The sequence below is a fragment of the Silene latifolia genome, chromosome 10 (assembly GCF_048544455.1).
Source record: "Silene latifolia isolate original U9 population chromosome 10, ASM4854445v1, whole genome shotgun sequence".
Taxonomy (NCBI): domain Eukaryota; kingdom Viridiplantae; phylum Streptophyta; class Magnoliopsida; order Caryophyllales; family Caryophyllaceae; genus Silene; species Silene latifolia.
In genome coordinates, this window is record NC_133535.1 from 160,286,590 (window position 1) to 160,301,130 (window position 14,541).

A 14,541-nucleotide genomic window follows, 5' to 3' on the forward strand; every position below is an offset into this window, starting at 1 on the left:
TAGGAGAGTGAATAGGATAACTCATAATTTTGTCCAGAAAGCTCTATTGTAAGCTAGTATTGCTGTCAAAAAAGAAAAAAAAAATATCGTAATCAATTGTGTCCTTAGCAAATCATATGCCAAATCACCCATTAATATCGATATTTGACGGTTTAGCGACTTTAGTCGCATTTAACATAAAAAAAAGTATAAAAGGACAAGCACATTTCATAAAACCCGCCAAATTTAGTTATACATGTGAAAAAAGCATAAAGAAAAGTTTTTAATCTCAAAGCCGACTTTAAAAAGATAATGATACGGCGTCACCGGGTGACGCTCAATTTCGGCGCCACCCTCTCACATGCAACCCTTATTATTGGGGTCCCCACTTATTTTATGGGATTTATCCATTATTTTGGGGGTCCATATTTATTGCTTGTGAGAGGGTGGTGCCGACATTGGGTGCCATCGGGTGACGCTAACTCATTTTCCTTAAAAAAATATTATCGAATAGGGGTGTAAAAATCGAACCCAAACCTTCTATACTGGCTTTACCGCTCTAATGGTCCTATTCGAGTCAAACTCAAATCAAACCGAACGGGTATACAAAAACGGGGAAAGGTTTTCGAGCAAAATAAAAACCCATCCAATACGTTTTATTTGTTCTTGGAAAATTTCCCCAGAAATTATGAAGAGAATCAATTGAATTGATTGTATTTTCAGTTTAATATCTCTCGTATGCCCGATTGCTCAATCCTTCTGGTATACCCTTTATCTTATCTTATCTTCCTTTTTTTTTTAATGGAGTATGTTACATAACTGCAGTATTTAGTTGTTTTTTTTGGTGTAAATTGGGTGTCTACCGTCGACAACATTGTGTATTTTAGCTGTTTGGAATGGGTATTTCAGAATTTTAATTGTAGCAAAGATATGAACAAGAATTATGAATTGGGTATTTGTTAGATTTGCAAAAGATTAGGAATTTAGATAGTGCATGCCAACTGTTTGACGAAATTCCTGTGAAACTTCCATGATGTTTGGGGAAAATGTAGCAAAGGTGAAAAAGGGTACAGTTGATAGAATTTCGGAACTCCCGGATTTCATTCTGCATACTATTCTATTAATGCTTGGTACTAAAGAGAGGGGTCGTGCTTGTGTATTGTCTAAGAGGTGGTATGTTGCTTGGTCTTCCATTCCGGTTTTGTTTTTTCATTCTCGTTACTTTGAGGTAGATGAGGGTATTGGTGATGATGATGATGATGATGAGAGTGAGGATGGTACACTTGAACGTTATGTGGAGTTCGTACATAATACCATGCGAAGATACGTAATGCATGATTATAGAATAACAAAAATGTACCTTGAGATTACTATAGATGATGAAAAGGTAGAAAGTTTGGTTGACAGATGGATAACAGTTGCCGTGCTAAGCAAAATCGAGGAATTGGAAATTGAGGTTCATGGTGAAATTGATTACATGCCGCCTGAGTTTCTGTTTTGTGCAAAGTCACTGAAGGTTTTGAAATGTCGAAACATTGTGCTACCGTATTATGAGATAATGGAGCTTGTCTCTCTCACACATTTGACTTTAGAGCCGAGGTCTGTAGATGAGGATATGCTTGAAAGAATTATTTCTTCCTGCCCTTTGGTTGAATTGAATATTACACACGGATACCTTGATGAAGTTTCACTTCCTTGGACGAGAAACGTTGATGGAGGAGTCGAAGGTTGTGGTAGTGGAATAGTGCAATCCAACCTCCAAACACGTCCACTTCAAAAGTTTGTTTTTTGTAGTCTTTGTGAGGATGAGCCATGGCCTTGGAACATCAATGTGATGGCATTGAAAAACTTGAGAAAGCTTGAGTTTGATTGTGCTTCTATTACCGATGATGCTGTTTCTAAGCTGGCAAATGGGCTTATAGCTGAAGGCTGAAATACGTTAACATCTCCAGCATTTCATTGAAGGAACTTCAAATTTCAGATTGCCCAGACTTCTTGAAGGTTGAATCTCTAGATTCTGATAGCCTAGAATTAATAAACGTTACAATTGAAGCTCCTAACTTGGTCAGTTTTTCATACCACTGTAAGTTGGAGACCTCTCTATCGCTGATCAGAGTGCCAGATCTGTGTAATGCTAAGTTCTATCCAATGGTGACGGAATCTTTAACCACCGAGTGGTTTGTTGAGCTAAAAATGTTTCTCATGGAAACAAAGGTATTCAAATCTCTAAAGATGGACTTGTGTAACTCTCATCAGGTATGAATTTATGCCTATCTCTAAATTGTGTTGTGTCCAAAACTCCAAATGACTTAAAACATAGTTGTATTGCGGTTGTGTATTTTTGAGTGGGTATTATATAATAAGTGGCGATTTTAGGATTTGTTCACATGGGTACAGTTACTGAACTAAGATCACGACAATGGAGTTTACGCTACAAAATATTGATGTTAAAACATAATTCTAGTAGTATGAATAAAACTTTTTTTAGGGGTATGTGGGTCTACTGATCTATCTATGAAACTTGTGAAATCGTGTTATATAAACATTTGTGTTTTCTACGGTCTTCATCTTATGTTTTAATTCACCGCACGTTATTAACTATTGTGCCAACTAATTCAATTTGTTTTAGCAATAAGTCTTGCTGAAGAGGGGCAACATTTCGTCACGAGCTGAAGTTGGGTAAAATGTGACCCATTTAAGACGGAAATGTAACCATTTTTAGATAAAAAGTTACCAGATTAGTTTTCTAAGCTACAACAGTTTGTCATTAAGATGGTCACATTTTGTCGTTCACGTGGCGACATTTGGTCCGTCTTCAGCTAGTGACGAAAAGTGTCCGTCTTCAATGAGAATTGGTGTTGTTTTAGAAGGTTTAGATAACTTTTTTTGAAAAAGATTCTGGAAAAGGGAGGCACAATTTCAAGGCAGTTGTTCTCACACTTAAATTTACTAAATTAGTAGGTTTAGATGCATGGAAAGAAAAAAGATGAATAATTTGAGCAAAATTGTAACGCAATGAATCGAACCACAAATCTCTTGGATGATGGATGAGCCTTTGTCCTACAGCTGCACCATCACTGGCTATTCGTTGCACCATCAGTAGTTCTCATACTATTGATTCTCAGTGCTTATTAGTTATACTTAAATTTTATTTCTTAACTGGATTAGGGTTGCAGGTGCACCCCTTAAAACCCCCGTGTATACACTTTTACCTTGTATAACGATGGATGAAATTAATTAAATTATGTTGGCATTTATATAGATTGAGGTCGAACACGACCAACTGATGAACGCTGGTACCGGGCCACCTTGCAAACTCAGACTGTTAACGCTTTGTGGAATAGGTGATCGGACTCTTACAGAATCTTCACTTGTGGCCTTTCTGAATGCGCTGTTTTGGTGCTGCCATCCTGATGTGCTGAGAATAAGAACAAATGTACAGAATTCGGCTTCTAAGGTATGCTATTATTGCATGGTGATATGTTACTTGTATTGAACTGATCCGTACCCTTTAAGTGAAAGAATAACACACTCGAATCTGAATTACCAAACCTTGAATGAGAACATATACAAAATTACTAGGATTCAAATTGGCTAAACCCTTACCCGTCTCGAAGTACCTAGTTCCTAGGTCTATTTTTCGTTTTCTACTCCCGTAACTACTCCGCGACCGCCACCTTCACAATTCGATTGTTTTGATTTTTATTACCCTAGCTAGTAACAATTATTCTCATTCCAAGTTACATCCATGTATCTTGAATTATATGGGATGGATTGATAGCTATGTTAGTAAATTATAAAAGCCATTAAATAAATTCCTATATCTTCAACCATTATTCGGTAATTTTATTCAATAACCCTCCTCCATATCATAAGTTCATAACTCCTAGAATTCTTTGTTGATATTTTGGTTTTTATGAATATACATGTATGTGTAGGTAAAATGTGACCACGGAAATGGGTATATTTCGTACCTTGCCTTTTTACAGAGTAGTAAAAACAAGGAGAATATTATCGTGCATTTTTATTTTTATTTTACCATTTTTCAAACCTGAATCCTGAAAGTATTAGCCAAATCAGTTCCCCGCTAAATACTGCATTGTTTTCCGGGCTGAATCTTTTCCCTGGCATTAATCCCTCTTATGCCTGTCAATTGTGTGAAACTTGAATCCGGAAAATATGAAAACTCAAATGCCTTAAAAGCTTAATTTGCCAATCGTTTGTTTTTCTTTGGCAGTTGATCTTGAGCATCCTCAAGGAAAAAGTGCAATGCTGGAAGGATCCCTTGAAAAGCATTGAAGTTGAATGCATTGAATCCACTAAATTATTTTCATATTCTCCTCAGCTCGAGATTAGGCTTAAGTTGTCTTGGTAGTGACTAAGTAGTACTCTTATACACCGTATTGAAAACTACCTCAGCACCTCGGGAGCAGCTGTAGCCTGCGCACAGGTATCTTTGTATTTGATAAAACCCTCGCCTTGTATTTACATCTTTATATATTGACTTATTGAGCTTAAGAGTTACAATTTCAGGATATCTTCTGCAAATACAGTCACCTGTTCGTCCAACAATGCATGTTTTGGGAATCTAGCCGACAAAACCAGAGATGCAATCCGAGTAGGACTTGTTTATCTTCATGAAAATGTTTATCCCAAAGCTACATTTGAGGAAATTCATGTTGTAAGATAAAAATTTCATGATCCAACTTTTTTTTACCTGGTTGCTGCCTACAAGATGTTGGTAAGGATGCTCGCGGCCTCTATTTCGTGCTCCACCAACTTGATTCTACTATCCGACATTGTCTTTTGCTAGTGCTTGATATTAGTTCCGTAGTGATTTCGAATTGGGAGTGTATTAAGGGCTTAGTATGCCCTAACATTAAGCAATTGCATCTTTTTACAGTTGCCAACAAACAAAAATATTTGGAAAAAGAAAAAAAGAACGAGTAGTTTGTTGTACTTTCACCTTTTCGTTGGAGAAAGGATTAATACTAAGCAATTTTTTATTCTACCTTTTCCCATTAATCGAATCATAATAATGCTTACAAGTTTCTAATTTAATGCCGAAAATAAACCATTAAGCTATATTCTTTTCGGCTGAAAGAAGTTTGAGTAAGAGATAAAAAACTAACCCAATCATACCTCAAAAAAAACTTGCAAACACGAAATGACCCACACTCGACCCGGCCTAACTGGCACCCGATTTGGCGCCAAAATTAATTTCTGAACAATTTTCGAAACAATGAAGTATGAATGGAAGATAAACTGATTTGGCTCTTCTTCACATTCTCGCATGCTCTCCCATTTATCGTTTACATCCTTTCCGACCCAAATGTTTATTATCGTATACTCGTACAAGTGAATTGAGGGTCTGATTGATTCAACTTAATCTGGTATACTCTTGTGCATTAATGTATTTTATTAATTATTAATTGTTTAAGATGGGTATTTCTGAATTTTAATTTATAGTAAAGATATGATCAAGAAATGTGATTTGGGTATTTGTTAGATTAGCTTAATATTAAGAATTTAGATAGTGCATACCAACTGTTTGACGAAATTCCTGTGAGAAAATCATGGGGTTTGGGGAAAATGTAGCAAAGATGGAAAAGGGCACAGTTGATAGAATTTCGGAGCTTCCGGAATTTATCCTGCATACTATTCTCTCAATGCTTGATACTAATGAGGCGTGTCGAGCTAGTGTGTTGTCTAAGAGGTGGTATGATGTTTGGTCGTCTATTCCGGTCTTGGATTTTCGGTTTCAGTACTTTAAGGCAGATTGGGATTGTTCCAAGTATGATTTTAATGTTTACTATGATACTGATACAATTCAAAATTTTCTCGGGTTCATAGATAGAATTATGAAGTTTAAACTTGAGCTTCCTATGGTGGATGAAAAGATCGAACTTTTGGTTGATAAATGGTTTGAAATTGCGGTGCAAAGTCAAATCAAGGAGTTGGAATTCAAGATTCTTTATGAAGGTCCGGCGAAATACAGATTGCCTGAGATTCTATTTCGTGCAAAATCGTTGAAAGTTTTGAATTGTGAGAATGCTGTGATGCCATATTATGAGACTATGGAACTTATCTCTCTCGAATATCTTACTTTAACCCTGGAAATTGTTGATATGGATTTGCTACAGAGAATTATCTCTTTCTGCCCCTTGGTTGAATTGGATATTACAAAAAGTTACCTCGGAAAACTTTATCTTCCTTGGGCGAGAAAAGTGAACGAGACAACTGAATTTGTTGGCAGCCGAACAATGCAATCAAACTTCAAAGCATCCCTGCATAGAAAGCTTGCATATAATGGTCTTTCTGAAGTTATTCCGTGGCCATGGAACATGAATGTGGTTGCGTTGAAAAACTTGAGAAAGTTGGAGATTGTTTATGCTATGATAACAGATGATATTGTTTCCGAGTTGGCTCATGAGCTCGTTGCGTTAGAAAGCTTAGTATTATCTGCCTGCACAATGCTGAATTGCATTGAAGTCTCAAGCATTTCGCTAAAGGAACTTCGAATCATTGAGGGATTAAACGTGATGAAGGTTACAGTTGACGCCCCTAACTTGCTTGAGTTTTGGTACAACTGTGAAGTAAGGACCGCTCTCTCGTTGACCAGAGTGTTAGATCATTGTAATGCTCAATTCGTTCCATTCGTGGTAGATGGTGAAGATACTATCAGCACTGATTGGCTTGTTAAGCTAAAGAAGATTCTTTTTGAAACAAACTTCTTCAAATCTCTAGTTATCGAGTTGTCTAGCTCTCTCGAGGTATGAATTTATCCCCATTTGATGATTCATTCATTATGTTTAATCATCTTGTGTCAAAATGACGAATCATAGTGGTGTCGTTTTAATTATTTTGGCATATGTATAGATTGAGGTCGAGGAGGAGCAATTGAGGAACCTAGTTATTGGACCATCATACAAACTGAGGGAGTTAAATCTGCGTGAAGCAAGGCCGGACTCTACAGATCCTCCACATGTTTCCTTTCAGCGACAAACGCGTTATTGGAACTTTATAGAATCTTCATTTCCGGCGTTTTTTGATGGACTATTTTGGTGTTGCCACCCTGATGTACTGTCAATAACAACAAATTCACATTATCTGACTGCTAAGGTATGCTGTACATATTAATTGACTAATTGAATCCCTGAGATCGCTTTGGTGCATTTTATTTCCCGGTTCATTCATCAAACCCGATTCCTGAAAGTAATAGCCAAATCCATCATATATTTTATCATTTTCCGGAACTGATCCATTTCTTTTACCTATAACAAACCTCTAAGAGATTTTTTGACACATATCTCCCTAGAACTAATCTCTTTTATGTTTCTGTTTTCTATAGACGATCGTGAATATCCTGAAGCCCAAAGTGCAATGCTATAAGCATCCCCTGAGAAGCATCGAAGTTGAAGGTGTCGATTCCTCAAGCTTTCTCTCGGAACCATCAGAATTTGAGATCAGATTTAGACTGTCCTGGTTTTAAGGTTAGCTTACAGAAATCTCAAATATATGTCTCCGGCCAATACGAGATTCATGTGTCCCTTCTTCTGTTTAGTTCGGAGTTTTTTTGAGGCGTTCAGCACTCTGTACTTATATGTCTTTCAACCATGGCAGTGAATCGTTTTACTGTTGGTCGCTGGAAGAACATTGATATCGTACTGTGAGGGGGTGGAATGAACAATTGTGTTACCACCTGTTTTTTGTCAAGAAATGACAATTTTAGTTGTAATATTTTATCATTAAATGGTCATTTTTTATTATAAATTTTACATTTTCTCGTGTGATGGAAAGGTTCTTACGAGCTCTTCACATCCGCCATTTTTTTTTTACGTTATTAACGGGTTACGTGACGTCACAACTCACAAATGAGATCTTGCCTATTAAAGAGACGTGAAACAAATGGACATGTGGGGGAGGGACGAGGTCTCTTTTAAGAGACCGTCATAAACAAAACTCTTTATTTCAGAAGAAGCAACCGTCAATTATAAAGAAAAGGCAAATTTTATTATTACTCTCTTCAGTTGAATTCGGCTTTACTGAACTGAAAACTGTTGGTTTAGTTTTAGTCCAAGTGATTAAGCAACTTAGTAGAGTATATTATTGATGATCAGCAGTACGAATGTGATACTCTCTCCGTCTCGGTCAATTATTATCCTTTGGTTTTGGCACAAAGATTAAGGAAAGAGGAGGTGGTAAATTGAGTGTGAATGATCAAATTACTCATCAAATTTATTCTTAAAATAGAAAGGACAACAAATGACTTAAACACCCAAAATGGAAAACGACAACAAATAACCAGGACAGAGGGAGTATAATTTTTGGACATGGAGAGATAGCAAAATACATTATTATTATTATTATTATTATTATTATTATTACTCTCCGTCCCGGTCATTTGTTGTCTTTGGTTTTGGCACAAAGACCAAAGAAAGGGGGAATGGTCAATTACTAAATGACAAGTGGAATGAATTGACACTCAATTGAGTGTGAATGATCAAATTATTCATCAAATTCATTCTTAAAATAGAAAGGACAACAAATGACTGAAAAACCCAAAATGAAAAAGAATAACAAATGACCGTGACCGAGGGATTATTATTATTATTATTATTATTATTATTATTATTATTATTATTATTATTATGAATTTATGATTATTATGATTATGATTAGGATTAGGATTAGGATTATAGTTGTACTGTGAACTTGACCACCAAGTAATATTAGCTTTAAACATACGGAGTATTAGACTTGTATAAATACAACATTCTTTATCAAAAAAAACATATATAATTAGTATTTGTTCTCTAAAAACATTACTACAAACTCAATAACCCTACGTTATTAATTCAAGAATTCAAGATTAACAAACAAAAAACAATGATGATGATGATGCACCGTAATAACGTTGGTGTCATCAACAACAATTTTCGCAACACTCACCCAAACAACGGGAGGCATAAATTTTTTAAAGTTTGGGATAGCGTGTTTCAAGTCGAAGCTAAGTACGAGCCTAAAGCCCCGATAGGCAGGGGTGCCTATGGTGTCGTATGTTCTTCTATTAATACCGTCACAAGGAAGAAGTTGCTATTAAGAAGATTAATATCCTTGAGAATTCCGAGGAAGCTTTGAAGGCCTTGAGGGAGCTGAGAATCTTGCGTCATGTTCGCCATCAGAACGTTATTGCATTGAAAGATGTTATGGTTCCTTCAGCTAAATGCGAGGATGTCTACTTGGTTTTTGAGCTTATGGATACGGATCTTGGCAGTCAGATTCGCCCTTCTCTACCGTTGCCAAATAACATCATCAAGTATTTGATGTTTCAGGTATGTCAAACTTTCTTTTATCATCATCATGTTCTATTCTTTGTAACTCTTTTGACATTCTGTAATACATAATTACATACAGTACTAATTTCCCTTATACTACAAGAATAAGAGATCTCCCAAATTTTACCGCCTAAATGAATTTGGTTATAATTGGGTTTCATTATATACGAGTAAGTCTCCTGAAAGACGGTCTCTTAATAAGCTTTATTGAGAGACCATTGTACAATTTTAAGAAAAAGTGGTACTAAAGTTAATAAAATAGGTACAAATCATGATTAATAATAAAATGGGTACATTTATTATGTAAATAGGTACGAAATTACTATGTCACGATCAATAATAAAAAGGGTACGAAATACAATTAAAAGGGTACGAAAAATTGGTCTCTCAATAACTTAGTAAGAGATCGTCTCTCCCAAGTTTTAGTGTTATATTATATTTGTAATTGAGTTATTATTATATCTGTAATTGGGCTTTCATTATATTAATTTTAGAGCTGGATTATACTAAACTTTACTTTTTCCACCGATTAATACAAAACATTTATAATAATAAATTAATTTTCAAATTGAGTTAAATATCAGTTGTATAATTGTTATTTTCTTTAATATTCCTATCTAAAAAACCGCGCATTCGTGCGAGATCTGTACTAGTACTAAATTAACTTGAATAACAATGCATAGTTTTTAGATATAGAATGGGTGGGTATGTAACATCTTTTAAGGGGTTTCTAATTCACCTTGTATGAAATTCATGCAGTTGCTTAATGGCCTAGACTATCTACACTCTTCCAACATCATTCACCGGGATTTGAAGCCGGGAAATCTGCTAGTGAACGCTAATTATGACCTAAAGATATGTGATTTTGGACTAGCAACAACCACCAAAGGCTCACCCCAAACCAGGGGGGAACCTACATAGTAGCAAAGGGTAGCACTCGCTACCCCAAATTCCCAAAAAATGATTAAGATTATCGACTTTTGCCACCCCAATTTTTTTAAATATGCACTTTAACATAAGTGTAAAACAACATCAAAAATAATTCGCTACCCCAAAATTTTATTTCTGGGTTCGCCCCTGCCCCAAACCCAGCCAGCAACGGAATACGTCGTAACACGATGGTACAGGGCACCAGAACTCCTCCTCCAATGTCACACCTATGGACCCTCTATAGATGTCTGGTCCGTAGGTTGCATATTCGCTGAACTGCTTGGCGGAAATCCCCTCTTCCCGGGGAAAAATCAAGTGGACCAGCTGATCAAAATCATCGGTATATTGGGAACACAAAATAACTCAAATCTGGGGTTCTTAACTAGTTGGGAGGCACTAAATCTACTCAAATCATGGCCTTATACACCAGGGATCACGTTCGAGTCGTTATTCCCGTATGCCGATCGAGAGGGTTTGGACTTGCTAAACAAAATGTTGCAGTTTGATCCAAGAAAGAGGATAACGGCTGCAGAGGCTTTGCAACACCCCTACATGCGAAGTATGTATTATTATTCCCTTACAAGCCAACCGACTCCATATCCATGTGCAGTTGACGTGGAGGCCGACGTTGGAGTCGAGAAGATCAGGAAAATGATATGGGATGAGATGTTATTATACCATATTGAGGCTGCTTTTCGATAGTTGATCAAAACAAGATAGTATTTGTCTGTAAACTGTAAACTGTAATTGTAATTATTCTGTTTGGGTTTCAGTACAATCGGCAGTTAAACTCTATTAATGTAATGGTTATTCAATTTTTTAGAGAATTACCATTTGGAGAGTTCAGTTCAGTCAATTCATTTTATTACTATTTGTCATGTTTTTGTAAGATGTTGAGTCTGTATCATTTAAACTACACATGAGAAAACAGAACCGAATTCTGTAATCATTCGAAAATGCATTAATAGATCGATACACAATCGTAGACAAGAGAATGATATTAATAAGAATAATTATAATAGTTGGGTCATAACCATCATCTTAAGGTTTTAGTTGAGTTCATCTCTCAGATATATCCGTCTAAAGTGAAAGACGGGTCAAGAAACGTATTACATGCAGGCTTTAACTCTAGCATTGCCTTTCTGAAGTCATGCCCATCAGCACAAGAAACGAATTATGCTACAAATTAAAAAAATTCAGGTTTGGCCAGTTATTTGCTAGGGATGTCAATTTAGGTTTGCAGACTTCGGGTCAGATTCGGTTCAATACGGATCATTTTGGGTTTGGGTTATTTTTTTCATTTTTTTTTTTGTTTCATATATCAAAATACAATGGAGTGAAATATTAAATATTAATGAGATGCAAATTTATAAAGGATAAATATAATACACTAAAAAAAAAACTCAAAATACCGCGCATCATTGCGATGTATCTTATATTAGTTTATAATCAGTGTATTACAATAAAAATTCGAGTCGAATTATATTAGGCCGGGTCAATTCAAACTCGGGACTATTCGAGTGTTGGGTCAGATATGGGACGGGTCAAGTTTACCCGGTCTAAGAGAAACCTGGCTGCTAAAGGTCGTCGACAAATTACTAAATATCGTCGACAATTTTAATGAACTTCCAAATTTGCCCCTCCCTCACACTCCCCCTAATATTCTCCTTTTTATTCAAAAACTACCTATCACATTACAAATTTTGAAAAAAAACAACCCGACTCAGATTTTGAAGAAAAAAAACCCGAGACTAACGTATCGACCGCATCATTTCCGTCACGAATTCAAACATTCAACAAGGTATGTGATTCGGGATTAAATTTTTTTTGTAGTATTTTGCTTAGTTTGTAAATGTGTGACGGAATTAGGATAGATGCCAAATTAGTGACGGAATTAGGATAGATGCTTTGAATTCAATCGGATTGAGTCGTGTTACGCGAAAATCAAACGGAATAATCGAAACAATTAATCGAAAAAAAAAAAAAAAAAAAAAAAAACACGAAAATCTGGGCTGAGACGTTGGGTTTCTTCGTCCCAGACCCAGGCCAGACGAAGGGTTTTCTCGTCTCATGTGGGCTTTGGACGAAGGATTCCTTCGTCTGGGCTTGGTGTTGGACGAAGGAATTCTTCGTCTGGCCCAAGTGTTGGACGAAGGAATTCTTCGTCTGGCCCAAGTGTTGTCGTTACTTTTTTTTTTTTTTTTTAAAATAAATTTTATTCCGTCTTGTTTTATTATCGTTATAAAGTAATAATTGTTGTTCGTGGCGAAGTCGTTGTAAATATATATTTTTTCCGTCTCGTTTTGTCGATGTAAAATATAAATTAATTATTACTAATAAACTTCTTTTGGGGATATTTTGTTTTTTTATTTATTTTTTAATTTACATAAACTTATATTTATAAATTGTTTGTTTTATTAATTTAAGTAATCAAGTTGTTGTAAATATATTTTTGTTGCGCCTCGTTTAGTTTACGTAAAATATCAATTAATTATTATTAATAAACCCCGTTTCGGGTTATTTTGTTTTTTTTTTTAATTTTTAATTTACTTAAACTTATATTTATAAATTCTTTGTTTTATTTTTTGAATAGATGGCCGGTGGAGGAAATGACCGTCAAGTTCGAGCTCGAAAGGGGCTCCAGTTTGAGTCTGAGGTTGGAGATGGTAGTACCGATTCGTGGACTGATGAGCGGTTGGAGGAGGAGCTGGTTCGGTCTGGTGATGTGATAGGTGAGGAGGAGTCTGGTTATGAGCGAGTGCGTAGGGTGCCACGTAGACGGAATGAGGAGGGGCGTTTCCTGCGGAGGTCGGATGGTAGTTCTAGTAGTGTGGTGGCTCCGAAGAAGAAGTCGGGTAAGGATGTCTCTTGGTTGATCGATCATCGTGTTCCTGGTGGTCCTGACTTTCCCCACGTGATTCCTAGCTTCGGGGGCCACATTGCCAACACTTTATGGGCGACTCCTAATGAGGTTGGTCGACCAGTTTTGACGGGTTACCACCGGTTTGGTAAGACGAGGTTGTTGAGTTGTTGGCAACTCCCTTCGGCCGTTCAGACTATTTATGACGGTACTGGTCTTTCTCACCTATTAGATTCCATGGCCGAGTATTATAACATGCCCCTTATTTCTGCTTTTGTTGAGAGATGGCAACCCGACACCAACAGTTTTCACATGCCTTTTGGGGAGATGTCCATACTCCTTCACGATGTTGCGCAGATCTTAGGCGTTCGGGTTGATGGTAACTGTTGTAAGGTGGAGAGTAATGACGGGACGTTGGCGGATTCCCTTATGTATGTTTGTGGCTTTTTTGGGATTTCATCAGACCAGTTGAGGTTGCCGTTAAACTCTAAAAAGAAGGTCCCTATTTACAAGAGTGGGGGTATATTGGTAGATGCAGTTTGTGAAACGGCGAGAGCTAATTGTGATGTTGTTTTTGCTCAGGGGTTTTTGGCTGTGGTGTTGGGGTCGACACTTTTTGTCGACAAATCAGGTAATAGGTTACGTCCTCAGTTGTTTCCCTTAGTGTATGATACTGATGGTGTACACCACTACGCTTGGGGAGCCGGTGTACTAGCCTTCATGTACCGACAGTTGGGGGTGGCTTCACGTGCTGGTGTGAAGACTATTGGTGGTTGCTTGTCTTTGTTGCAAGCGTGGATCTATGAGTATTTTCCTATGTTCAGACCCGGTCCACCTTCGGCAATTGACCCTACTCAGCCTCGGTCGTGTTCTTGGAGATCCGTTGGTCCCTTCGCTCAAAATGCGGAGAAATTGTTGGAGTATCGGAGGTTGTTAGATGGGCTTACTTGTGCTTCCATTAGGTGGGATCCGTACGGGCCGCGTCAGGAGGAGTATCATCCTCGTACTTTGTATGCCGGTTGTATTCGTTTCATGGACATAGCGAGCCGTACCACCGATCGGTGTTTACGACGGTTTGGGTATGTGCGAGATCATACCCAATCCCATTATGAGATTGGCGGCGCATCGTCCCCGCCGGGGTTAGGGTACGAGGTTAGGGTTGGGGTTGCGGAGACGATCATCTTTGGGATTGCTTTGGCGGGATCATGTGGTTCACTTTCTCGTAAATCGAGACCGTTTAGTTTCCGGGTGAGACGGAGCCAGAGTATGAGGCTTGGTATAATGGGAATTCTCACCCGTTCATCATTGATCCCGACCACCATGATGCCCCCGCGCCACAGGATGATTTTGATATTCCTGCTGAGGTAATAATATTACTTACAGTTGTTGTAATAATTGTTTAACTTTCTTACTGTTCCTCGATAATGTTTATAA

At 37.2% G+C, this 14,541-nt stretch overlaps 2 protein-coding genes and 1 pseudogene across 2 annotated transcripts; all 3 read left to right on the forward strand.

Moving 5' to 3' along the window:
• Positions 1 to 553: 553 nt before the first annotated feature.
• Positions 554 to 4,990, forward strand: LOC141606699 (FBD-associated F-box protein At4g13985-like). The gene is made up of 4 exons (XM_074425940.1): positions 554 to 2,235; positions 3,242 to 3,436; positions 4,217 to 4,429; positions 4,513 to 4,990. Exon 1 carries the CDS (start codon positions 1,010 to 1,012, stop codon positions 1,910 to 1,912), a length of 903 nt encoding a protein of 300 aa, XP_074282041.1. The 5' UTR covers positions 554 to 1,009; the 3' UTR covers positions 1,913 to 2,235; positions 3,242 to 3,436; positions 4,217 to 4,429; positions 4,513 to 4,990.
• Positions 4,991 to 5,131: 141 nt separating this feature from the next.
• LOC141609479 (uncharacterized) lies at positions 5,132 to 7,719 on the forward strand. The gene is made up of 4 exons (XM_074428532.1): positions 5,132 to 6,752; positions 6,859 to 7,101; positions 7,331 to 7,472; positions 7,603 to 7,719. Exons 1-3 carry the CDS (start codon positions 5,556 to 5,558, stop codon positions 7,469 to 7,471), a joined length of 1,581 nt encoding a protein of 526 aa, XP_074284633.1. The 5' UTR covers positions 5,132 to 5,555; the 3' UTR covers position 7,472; positions 7,603 to 7,719.
• A 1,156-nt stretch (positions 7,720 to 8,875) lies between these two features.
• Positions 8,876 to 11,008, forward strand: LOC141609480 (mitogen-activated protein kinase homolog NTF3-like; annotated as a pseudogene).
• The last annotated feature ends 3,533 nt before the right edge of the window (positions 11,009 to 14,541 follow it).

Coding starts and splice junctions, on each gene's coding strand:
- LOC141606699 (XM_074425940.1), top strand. CDS start 1,010: ATGATGTTTGGGGAAAATGTAGCAAAGGTGAAAAAGGGTACAGTTGAT.
- LOC141609479 (XM_074428532.1), top strand. CDS start 5,556: ATGGGGTTTGGGGAAAATGTAGCAAAGATGGAAAAGGGCACAGTTGAT. Junction 6,753..6,858: donor AGTTGTCTAGCTCTCTCGAG/GTATGAATTTAT, acceptor GCATATGTATAG/ATTGAGGTCGAGGAGGAGCA. Junction 7,102..7,330: donor CACATTATCTGACTGCTAAG/GTATGCTGTACA, acceptor TGTTTTCTATAG/ACGATCGTGAATATCCTGAA.